The sequence below is a fragment of the Clinocottus analis genome, unplaced genomic scaffold, assembly GCF_023055335.1.
Source record: "Clinocottus analis isolate CAN_PGR_092001 unplaced genomic scaffold, fCliAna1.0.p SCAF_9, whole genome shotgun sequence".
NCBI lineage: Eukaryota > Metazoa > Chordata > Actinopteri > Perciformes > Cottidae > Clinocottus > Clinocottus analis.
In genome coordinates, this window is record NW_027176251.1 from 11,169,697 (window position 1) to 11,182,149 (window position 12,453).

A 12,453-nucleotide genomic window follows, 5' to 3' on the forward strand; every position below is an offset into this window, starting at 1 on the left:
CTTGTACATTTGTACATTAGTGTCACTCCCCAGCACTGTGCACATGATGAGAAACAACTCTGGACGTTGAGTTCTTGTTCTTCTGTTTTTTGCTTGCACCTCAATATTCAGGAGAAATAAAATACTGTGCTGTGCGGTTGACTGCAAGTCATACTCAAAGAAAAACAGACGTGTTGTGCGACCATGTCTGGAATGAAAAGTGGTTATACCATAGTTGTTCTGAACAGCCACACTGGAAGAAGTCGTGATATAATTTTAATGGGTGAGGATAACGTTACACATTTTTAGACACCTGGAGAACATTTATAACATTGCATTTGGTTTTTACTGCACAATACTTTAGTTTGGTAAAATAAGAACCTATATTGATTTTGTAAAAAGGGATGCCACACAGAGATGGAGAGCGGGCTGTTAACATATAAAACATTTCGATTGGCGAGTTACGTGGAGAAAGAAAGTATCATCGGCATAAACTGCAATTACGTGATGACTCTTTTAGGCAAACAAAAGTGTTATTTGAAGGAATATAGAAATATAAGTCAAGTTATTATCCCGAATAAAACAATGAGATTTGACCTGGGTGTCATAATTGAGAGAGAATGGTGAGAAAATAGCACCAGAAATCTTTTCTCTCCTCACATTTCTTTCTCTTTCTCTCTCCATCCAGGGGCTGGACCTCCGGCTGATCGGACGGTGGTGATCGAAGAGTACAGGTTCTTGTCTCAGAAGCTATTTGCAGCTGTGTCCGTTTTCGCTGGCCTCGGCATCCTGTTTGGCATCGTCTGCCTAACCTTCAACATCTACAACGGCAACGTCCGGTGAGTAACACTGAATAGAATTATTTTTATATATATATATATATATATATATATATATATATATATATATATATATATATATATATATATATATATATAATGTAATGGTTTTATCTTCTCAAATGTAACGATTTGTCGCTTTTCTTGGTCTAAAATGACAGTAAATCAATAGAGTTTGCTTTTGGACTGTCATTTGGACAAAAGAAGACATTTAACAACACAATCTTGGCCTTGACGAATTCATTCATTTTATTTTAGTATTTTTCAAAATTCTCTGATGTTTTATAGAGCATAAAAATGTAACAATTAATCCAGAAAATAATCAGCAGATGAATTGAAAATGAAAACATCATAGTTGAATTTCTCGTATACATTATTATACTCTGGTATCTTGTCGTCATGTTTTTTTGCTGTTCCACTCTCCATGTTTGCCCTTGAGTGAAATCTCGGATAATCGTAACAATAAAGTCGTCCTCCAGAGATGGAGGTCCCCATTAAAAGGATTTTTTAAAAGGATGAAAGTAATGCGGGATTCAGAGGTTAAAGACAGTTTTGTTGCTTGAAGGTCACCTGTTTGAGATGAGTGAATGGAAATGACATCCTGTAACAACACCCAGCTGCTGCAGCAGAGCTGATCATTCACTGCACTCCATGTGTGAATGTGAGCATTTGTGGGAAGTGAGACAAAGGGAAAAAATAATTCACCAGCGATCCTTCCCCGTGTTGCAGTTAATGTAAATACTGAATGGCAGCGCTGCATCTTGAGTTTAAGGACGACAAAGTTGTTGATTTGGGTGTGGCTTCTCTCAGTCGAGCAGCTGGTTTCGTTATCACAGCTTAAGTATAGCCCGAGACCAAATGCAAATAGACATCCTTAAAAAACTGCCGTTTGATCTTGGATTTCGAAGCTTAATACATCTCTGTGAACCTGCTGCAGCATATCTCTGATGTCTTTTTAACATAGTATGTTTATGTTTGACCCGGGTCAAAGTGATTTAAAGTCCCCATAAATCCATGAGCTTATCAGGAGTTTTTTTGAAAAGCTGGAGAGGTTTGTTCCTTTGGGGATCTCTGGCTGGCTCCGGTGTACCAGTCGGGCCTTCTTCCAGCTCCGATTATATTTCAAACACACATTCACCGAGGGCTGATCTCAGCAGCCAAAACACTACAAGTCAAATCAAATCAAATTTATTCAGTAAGCTGGTTTTCTTAAAACTAGATTGCCACCAACTGCCTTGTTGAAAGACAAAAAAACTAAACCAGTTTTAAAAACAAAACATCAAACGCAATCACAGTCTTAAATGCTCAATCCTTTAGAAACACTGCGTCACAGTTTAAAGCGGTTATATTCAGGGTTCCCGCAGTTATGAAATTCAGGAAAACAGTTTTCCAGGAAATAGTTCAAAATGAACAGAAAGTTTTGGAAATGTTTTGAATACACATTGTTTTGGCTATTGATTAAAATATAGTTACAAGACACAAAAATCCCGAAACATGTTCAACGTTTTGAGAGGGTCTGGTTTCATGGGTGCTGGGGTGAAGCCTTGCGTCCCGCTGTTGCTCTATAACGTATTTCTATGAAAACTATTCAACAATGGTTCAGTGAGACAGTCACATGCAACATATTTTTCTTCTGATAGTAGCCTGACTCATCATTCCAAAAGGCCGTACTGTGTTTGGTCATAACGCCTTTCATTTTGCCGCTGCAAATGACTGGAACTCATTATAAAACACGCTCAAACTAAGAGCTCTCACCTCTCTCAACTTATTCAAACAAAAGCTGCAGCAAGTCATAGTTGATTGCTGTCTTGTTGACCACCCCTCACTCCTCGCTCTCTCTTCCATTCCATTTAAAAAAAATAAAAATAAAATAAATTTTAATTTATTTTTTAAATTAACTGTTATTTTCATCCTCTTCTTTATTTTTATGTCATTGTTATTTGTATGTGTTTATCATCCTGCTATGGAATCTGTGTTGTTTGTGCATCTTCTGGACTGTGCTGCTGCCTCATCATTGTAAATGAGAATTGGTTCTCAACTAATTTTACCTGGTTAAATCAAGGTCAAATAAATAAAAAAGAAAGCGACCACCTGCCATGGCCATGATGCATGAATAAAAAGAAAGCAGCACCGCACATGAGAAACTCACACAGCATTAGAGGTATGAAAGGTTGGATTGGGTGTGTTTGTATTGTGGGCTGTAGGATTGGTAGCTATACAGTAAAGAAGCAGAGCGACCTCGGGGCAACACTGGGCAGGTCAACAGGATGAAAGAATAAAAGACTGCTGCAGGATGAGCTGGAGCAGAGGAAAGCTGCTGTGCTCGGTGGGTGGGCGTTCTGCAAGAGTGCAGATTATATTAAACACACACATCTTTAATCTGTGTGTGTGTTTTTAATGAGTAATATGTATTACTGAGATTGGCTCTAATGTAGCGTTTGTGTCAACAGGATAGATATCAGTAGAGGTGGAATGCACATTTACTCAAGTACTAAGTACAATTTGTAGGTGCTTACTTGAGTATTTCCATTTTATGCTTTATACTTCTTCTCCAAGACATCTGAGGCAATATAATGTTATACATTTATCTGAAATTACTTTACATTGACCTCGTTTTCATATCCTCCCTGTACAGTAAAAACACTTATCTCCAAATTGAGTGATTTTTTTTTTTTTAAGGATTAAGTATTTTTCTGAGATGTACACACCAGCCGTACACATCAGCTCGTTGGCTCCGCTCAGCTTCAGCCAATCAGCTTGTCTCTGCGCCGCTGCAAACTCAACACTCAACAAAATCCGACTGTTTGCCGTCCTGGCTCCTCGATGGTGGAATGAGCTCCCCATCGACATCAGGACAGCAGAACGTGTCTACATCTTCCGCCGCAAACTAAAAACTCACCTTTTTCGACTATACCTTGAATAAAGTCAATGACAGCAGCACTTAGGCAGCACTTCGATGGCTCTTACTGATAGCACTTAGTAGTTTGACTTTATTTGAGAAATTCTTCTGTCTTGATTCTTGTTGTTCCTACTTTGTACTTACGGTTGAATGCACTTATCGTAAGTCGCTTTGGATAAAAGAGTCAGCTAAATGACATGTAATGTAATATGTAGTAGTTTGAATAGCAGTAAAGTAGCATCCAGAGTAGTAAAATACAACATACACAGTAGTGCAGTTATAATATGAATAAAAACACATTTATTAGTGAAACACTAACAAGAAACATTGCTTCATTCTCCTTTGAGCTCCTGTCTGAACCTCCACATTGAGCTCAGTGTACATGATTACCACAGCCACGCTTTAGTGCAGTCACCAGATTTAAAAACTTTCATCTGGTGTCAAAGATGTAGGCAGAGAAATGTGGATCAGGAGCTTAAGACACCCACAATGAATTGTTGCGGCATATTCAAAAATATACAGTATATGTAGTTTTTAAAGGAGTGCTTCACTCAATTTACACAAATATTTAAAAAAAAATAGCTTGAAAGGGACGTAGCCAGGCCGGTAGTTTAGGTTTTTAGATTTCTTGTCTTTCTAGAAACAACGTTGTGTTACTGAAGATAATCCACAGGCCTCTGTGGAAATGTCAGCTGCTCAGTCAGTGTTGATGAAACTACTTTCAACTACTTTTTCAACATGGTTGTCCACCACTTACCACTTACACCCTAACCAGTCAGACATCAATTAAACTGCAAGTTTGGAATATCACTGTACACAGCAACAAAAAAAACCCCCACCAACATCCTTTAAATACAAACTGTTTCCCAGTTGTGAGCAGATATCCCATTTCCTTTGTCCATTGCATGGTGGGAGTGTAGTTACCATGCATTAGCTGCTTCATTGTAAATCTGCCATAGTTGGTTTGCATACCGGCTGATTTGAGTATTCTTCAATTTGTCACTTTCTTCGTTCCTCCTACATTAAAGTGGATTTCAGCTTCGTTTGTTTCACAAATGTCCTTTGTATTTGTCAACTGTGACAATTTCTTTTCAAACTAATCAGATTAATGACATGCAAGTAGATGCCCAGGAGAGATCAGCGATCTATATTTGGACCTTTTGTCCGCCAGATTGTCTGAATCAGGAAATAACGATGGTAAATGAATTGAAAAACAACAATTGATCCGATTTCTAAGAGCAGACAGAAAGGTCACCAGCACAATTGATCCCTGCTTACCTGCAAATCTACCAATTGTACCTTTAAGCAGAAAGGATAATTCAATTTTTTTTTTGTGTGTGTGTGTGAATCTGTCATTGTTTCAGCTACATCCAGAACTCTCAGCCGTACCTGAACAACATGACAGCGGTGGGCTGCATGATGGCTCTGGCCGCCGTATTCCCGCTGGGGATTGATGGTCACCACGTCCACAGATCTCAGTTCCCCGTCGTCTGCCAGGTAACAGAAGAAAGAGACAGACTGAGGTAGAGGAGAAGGTCACGAGAAAGAGTAGAGCTTGGTATTGTCTGAATGTTTGGATTTCGTTGATGTGATTCTTGTGCCAAAAACAGCCATTTTTCCAATGTTTTTATGAGTAGCTTCGAGGTGTAGAAAAAATGTAATTCAGATATAGGATTTATGAGCATTTGCTCTTCTTCTTTCCCCTAAAAGTTAAATTAATGTTTCAAACTTTGATTTAAAGGGAACTTGTGTCAACCTTTAACCCCTTGTAGTCCGACGGAAATTACATTAATATCACTTTGAGTATTGTAAATAGTATTGTTGTTGCTGCAGTGTTGTTGCTTACGAGCCATAGGCACACAGGGCTTGACAGAATGCATGTAAACGGATCAATGTGACATTTGCAAGTAGGTTTACGTGCAGTTTTGAATGTGCTGTAGATAAACGTCTAATTAGATAACTAACAAGCAAACGGACGTCGGCAGTGCACTTGTTGTTTGTTTGGCTGCTCGTTCAACGAGCTAAGTGCGAAGCTAAATGAGACGAGACGTGAGCAGAAAGCTAATGCGGGTTGTCCCTTGTGTTACGTAGCAGGCTGATGCCTGGTTGTTAGTTGGTGTAACGTCGACATCATAAAACCGTGATGTTACTGATTCATGAAAATATAGTTTGAAATGCAGTGTTTGATTGGCTGCATGTGAAGAGTGCTCTTCCTACCGTACGTAGACGGAGAACTTGGTGGTGCCGTCATGAAACCAGCAAAAATGTAATTCCTACTTTTTGGTTTCATGTAGCAGAAAAACGTGACTTCCCTTTTATTAAAAATTAGCTTAATACTGAATGTATTATCTTACTTCTTAACTAGTTAAGATATTCTAGATGGATTGTTTTAATTTTCCACAAAATTCAGCCTTATACATCTGGTATTGTTTAGAATTTCGGGATCTCAACTATAATTTTAAATAAGTTTTATTTAGGTCAAACAATGTTTGGCTGCACAGCATTTAATGAAATGAAAAAAAGCAAATTTTTTTGCAGTTGAACTTCAAACAATAGATTTTCATGCCTAAAGACACGAACCTATTTACTATTGTTGATACCACAGATTTAATTATACTACGTTTACGTCCACCATTTTTCAGTTTTGGTATTCTGTGGCACAGCCACGATTCACTGGTTGCCAGAATAGCAGACGATGGGATCCCAGCACTAATGAGGAGTGGGAGTCCTTCCTCTGTCACCCATGTTGAGTCTTTTTGTTGTAGAGGCGAGAGGAAAATTTCCATTTCTGTCGTGTCTCTCCTCTTTGTCCCTGTCCAGTTTTTCTCTCTCATGCTTTGTTCTGCCTCTCTCCTGCACTCTGCCTCTGACCCTCTTCTCTGGATACGGTGTTTTTTATGTCTCTACTGCAATCTCAATTTCCTCAAACTTATAATGTTTCTTGTTTCTGCTAGCTTCTATCTATCTATCTATCTATCTATCTATCTATCTATCTATCTATCTATCTATCTATCTATCTATCTATCTATCTATCTATCTGTCTGTCTGTCTGTCTGTCTGTCTGTCTGTCTGTCTGTCTGTCTGTCTGTCTGTCTGTCTGTCTGTACAAGGAATACCTATCACAATTATATATATATATATATATATATATATATATATATATATATATATATATATATATATATATATATATATATATATATATATATATATATATATATGGACACACATATATATATACATATATATATAATTGTGATATTGTTTAAACTAATTTACACCTCTTAATGAAGTTTCTCAGAAATACAAATTCTCTCTTGTCTTCCAGTTCCGCCTGTGGCTCCTCGGCCTCGGCTTCAGCCTGGCATATGGCAGTATGTTCACCAAGATCTGGTGGGTCCACACCCTCTTTACGAAGAAGGATGAAAAGAAGGAGAAGAAGAAGGTAAGGGAGGAAGAGTGGGGAGGGAGCGAGGGAGGGAGGAAGAGGGGAAGGAGGAAAGGGGGGAGGGAGCGAGGGAGAGATAAGCCTCTCAGCGGTCTCAGGAGAGAAGAGAAAGGATGGGAGAGGGAGGCCGGGCCACACAGCGTGTGTGGTGCTGGCTGATAAAAAAGTGAAGTTAAAAACTTTGCAGGCTTTCTAGTAACATAAGCTTCTAAGAGGCCAGCTCGGCATCATTCACTACTGCAGGGTTGTAGTGCGGGGATAAGTGTGTTGGACACACACTGACATAGATACTGTACTTCAAACATGCACAGACAAAGCACATGCGTCTACACACATGCAACATTTATGCATAGAGACATGCCGATTTGGCCCCCTGATACCAATGTCATCCGTTTTATTTGCATGCTGTCGAGTGTGTATATTTATGTGTGTGTGTGTGTGTGTGTGTGCCTCCACTTGAAGATAGTGTATCCTGGAGCCAATAAGATACTGCCAGTTTGCAATGTGTTGTGGGAATTTCTAAGACCTAATCAGAAGAATAAGAGATTAAGCCATTTATGGAATATTTATGAATATGGATGAGTATTAAAGTTCTATGCAGAAATCCAACCTTCGGGGGGTTTATTATTTGAGCCAAAGCACAACGAATCGGGTCGACTTTCAACTTTCTTCATGTCCACAGAAGGGCAATTTGCCAGAGAGCTCTGCATGAGTATTTAAAGAAACTTTCACAAATCGAGGGGAGAATAAGCGTCTTTCAAATCATTTTTCATGCAACTCAAGTTAAAAGGCGTCCAGGACTGTGTAATGTGTTTTCGTCTTTATTTCATCTCTTAGTCATTGCACACTTGAATGACCGTTACTATGTTGGAGTTGCTGGGAGTAAGACAGCGTACTAAGAGAGAAAAGGGAGAACAGTGGGAGAGTTCATTTTGGTGACTTGTTTTTCGGTTACGGCTGTATTGCTTCCATTATAGGTTAAGTTAAGAATAATAGAGTTGATATCAGCTGGCCAAGGAAACTGTCCAAACAAAAAGCAGTATCATCTCAGTGTGTATGAATTAGGATTTCAGGTGGCGGGCCAAATAAAACTACTGTAGCTCTGTGTGCCGCCTGCAAACACACACACACACACACACACACACACACACACATCCTCCTCCTGCTGCTCCTAAAATACACTTGGACACAGACACTTGTTCACACACTCAGAGACACATCCAGAAAGACAATTCGCGCCCAGTCATCCAGAAATCACAAGGACGCCCGTCGTATTATTTGTCCTGGTTGTTTGTCTTTGTTTGGGGACTGGCTGGTGATGCCCTTGGATAGTGATGACTGTTGTGCGTGTGTGTGTGTGTGCGTGTGTGTGTGTGTGTGTGTTTTTTTTGCTCTCACAGCAACACTTGGAGCCATGGAAACTCTACGCAACAGTTGGAGTGCTGCTGGCTATCGACTTTCTGTCACTCATGATCTGGCAGATTGTGGATCCTCTGCACGTTACGGTGGAGGTAGAGTACGAAAGACAGATGAGATCATTTGTGTGTCATCGCCCGTTTGCACAGACTGTGCAGCCGCTGTCATGAGTCAACAGTGCAGTAATGAGACACTGCGATTGTTAAGTGGGGAAAAAAAGAAAAGAAATTAAATGTTGTTTCATTTTGATTCATCTTCCACTCAAAGAGCACAATCTAAAATGAGGATGGATGTCACAAAGCACAGCCAAACAGCGGCGCTATACCGTCGACATGTACGGCTTGAATAATGAAATGTATTTGTGTTTGTTTGATAGTGTAAACACTTTCAGCACTGTTAAAGATACCCTGTGGCATTTACTGTAAAACAAAAATCAGCATTTATCAAGCAGCCAAACAAACATGTTAAATGGGGATGAATTTTCTGCCTCATTAAACATTTATCTTCTAAAGGTTTCATGAAAATGTTGAAATTCATTAAACTTGCTTTAAATAATATTTTCAGCAGTAAACGCAGAGACTGACTCGCTCACAACGTATAATTGTCAACCAGCTCTATTATGCATTTTAGTCTCTTATAGCTCACTGTTTTGGTTTTACAGCACGTTTACTGTATTGTTCAGTCCGAGCTGCTCTCATCAACCTTGACGTCGTTGCTGTTGGGCAGAAACCTTGTATCTCCATATTTCGTCTTTTCAATCTGTGCTATTAGTCACCCTTTACCTCTGTCTTTGGGTTTTACAAATATTGAACCAATGATAGAAATAAATCAACTAAATTGTGTCACTTCATTGGAGCCTCAAACTCCTGAATCCTTTTTTAGATGCCCCAAAGACACTGCCTGCTGGGCACCAAACGGGAGAAAGATAAAGTTAACAACTCACTATTGAAGAAAGTTGAACATTTGGGTCATTAACTCGCGGTTACTCAGTTAACAGAAAAAAAAATATTATTTTGATGCTCTTGTTTTCCATTACCAGTGGAGAGGCGACATCAAGAATCCAAACTGACTTCCTTCTGTTGAGGTGACGCGATCAGTACAGAAATGAGATGTGAAGCAATCCCGACACAGAAATCTTGATACTGTGTGAACTTTTATGTCGCATGTCACGGATATGATCAAAACCTGGATGAGACACAAAACCAGGACCTTAATGTGTAAGCACAAAAGTGGACTGTTTCCATCATCCACAGCACTGAGTTTAACTACTGCCAAGCCTTATGTTTAAATAGCTATATGTCATATTTATTAAATATTTACCTGAGACTGATTTTAATTCAGTCATGTATATCTGACATACGAACCAGACTGAGGGGATCAACCGTGCAGTCACCGGGGCTTGTGCTTACCGTGCATGTTTACCTCCTCCAGAATGCTGCTGTCTCATCATTTCTTATTATCTCCTCCCAACCCTTTCTCTCTCTCTTCTGCTTTATCTCTTTATCCTCCCATTCCTCTTCTTCTGTCTGCCGTGCGAGTGTAGAAGTTCACTAAGGAGGCCCCAAAAGAAGATTTGGATGTCCTGATTCAGCCCTTGCTGGAGCACTGCAGCTCAGAGAAGATGAACACGTGGCTCGGTATCCGTCCTCTCCGTTTCTTTTTTACCCTCTCATAACTCAATCTGTCTCTTTTTCACTCTTTGCCCTGCTCTGGTTTGGAAATAATCTTTGTCACACACATGGGCATATGCAGACACATATGCGTACACACGTACACGTCACCACCATTCACTCTGAATTAAACAGGCCCCATATTGACAGCCTCCTCCCTCAGCCCTCCCCCTCCCCCTCTTACATTTGATTCCTCTTTTCTCCCTCTTTGCTTCTCTTTTTTGTTGGCCCACGCAGTCCCTCTCTCTCTCCCTCTCCCTGTCTGTCTGTCTTTCTTAGCGTGGCAGCTCTTATGAAAGTATAATGGTGCTGAAATTCAAATAATGTGGGTCACAAACTGGGCCATTGCCCCATAGCATTTCCTTTCTCAGAGGAGAAAAGATGATGCTTTAATATCAGCCGGTATAAAGCGACAATGGCCAGTCTGAAGAAGTGTCGAACTTACTCAGTCACAGAGACTCTTTTCTTCTCTGCTTCTCTCGCTTTCACTTTTATGTTCTCTATTCCTTGTTCGTCTAACTAGCTTTTAGCACATTCCACCATTTTGCACTTTAGTTTTTATTGCATCTACATTTTTGGTTTTCTTTCTCTGCACAACTCGGTCATACTCAACTGCTCACTCAATGGCCACATCGAGCTGTTCACAATGTAACCGACACTCAAAGCATCTTGTTTTCTGCTCTTTGACGTCTCAACATGCCGTGAAGACTGCATTTATCTTCACATCCTGCAAAGGGTGCCGCGATAGATGCAGTCTTATAATAGATGCGGTCTAATTAAACGCATTTGTTGTCACTTCATCGGAAAGCCTACTGTGTGTGCTAACAGGTGTCTGTTCGTGTTAAGATGATTGAAATAGATAACTTTTTATTACGCTCACTCTCAGTTAAGATTTTACTGTAACACAGTTTATGGGTTAGCAATATGGAGACAAACGGGGTCAAATGTTTTGTCAATTCAAAGTATGAGAAGCTTAAACTGTACACTGACGTGTGGAGTAACAACACAACCGAACATACACATATTTACATATGTATATATATTTTTATTTTCAGAGATCCATTTTCAGTTTTAAATTTTCCATTTATAATTTTCTTTTTCATAATGACAATATTTGGCCTCCTTACTGTGTACATATTATCTGAATTCCTTCAATTATTGCCTCAGTTGTGTAACACACATCATACTACATCATTTGTGTGTCCTGTCACTGTTTCCTCTCTTCCCGTAGGTGTGGTTTATGGCTACAAGGGTCTGCTGCTGCTGCTGGGCATATTTCTGGCTTACGAGACCAAGTCCGTCTCCACAGAGAAGATCAACGACCATCGGGCCGTGGGGATGGCGATTTACAACGTTGCTGTGAGTTAAAAAAAAGAAATGACACCATCAAGCTTTAACTCCTGTTTCTGGGTGCTGCTGTCTGCTAAGAGCAGTCTGTGGCACACTGAATAACTGTAAAGTGGCAATAAATACAATGTTTATTGCCTCATAACACAAAATGGCTGTAGTATATCTGTGGGGGGGTTAATCAGTGCCAGAGCCTCTTTGATTACTCTGCCTGGTGCTCATCTTTTTGGCTTCCAGAAGCCACTTTCCTGCTCATTTCAGAGCAAAACTGGTCAACTGACCAGTGTGTCGAGACATTTCATCTGCAAGAGCTTTATTCTCAAAGGGCTACTCCTTGCAGCTCCTGGTTGTTTATAAAAGTTAATGGAGTTCATACATAACTTAATGCCCTCTCCGATGCCTGTGGTGTAGTTTCTTCGTTGGAGTCGATAACTGACTAAACTTGACAGAACATTACACTCAAATACTTCCGGCGTGGCTACAAATGAGTGTACAAATTATACAGTTTTATTAGTTTTTAGTTGCAGGATAAAGGTATCTGGATTTATCTTTTTGCATTGAGCTAACACATAAAACAAGAAGTCCATGATGGGCACAACAGAAAATAAATCGATGTAATTCATCTCAAAAGAACCTCTGGGATGTGCTGAACATTACTGATTGATGATCTGCTATAAAATACAGAAAAGCACATGTTAGTATAATGATTGGTGGGAGCAATATGAGACACAGAAACAGGCTTATATAAAGTATTCAGGCTTTTTGCACAAGTACGCCTTGAGATTTGATTCTCTAAAAAACAGATCCCTGGATGCAGCTCTGTCCAAATGATAATACTGCCAGCACAGGCTGCTG

The 12,453-nt window shown here is 39.7% G+C and overlaps 1 protein-coding gene across 2 annotated transcripts in view; it reads left to right on the plus strand.

Moving 5' to 3' along the window:
* gabbr1a (gamma-aminobutyric acid (GABA) B receptor, 1a) overlaps nucleotides 1-12,453 on the plus strand; it is a 62,694-nt gene that overhangs the window by 44,493 nt on the left and 5,748 nt on the right. For both annotated transcript variants that reach the window (XM_068570790.1, XM_068570788.1), the window contains 6 exons: nucleotides 668-818; nucleotides 5,082-5,214; nucleotides 7,046-7,162; nucleotides 8,566-8,676; nucleotides 10,125-10,218; nucleotides 11,483-11,610. In XM_068570790.1, the coding sequence (XP_068426891.1) occupies nucleotides 668-818; nucleotides 5,082-5,214; nucleotides 7,046-7,162; nucleotides 8,566-8,676; nucleotides 10,125-10,218; nucleotides 11,483-11,610 (734 nt within the window). The remainder of the gene's footprint in view (nucleotides 1-667; nucleotides 819-5,081; nucleotides 5,215-7,045; nucleotides 7,163-8,565; nucleotides 8,677-10,124; nucleotides 10,219-11,482; nucleotides 11,611-12,453) is intronic.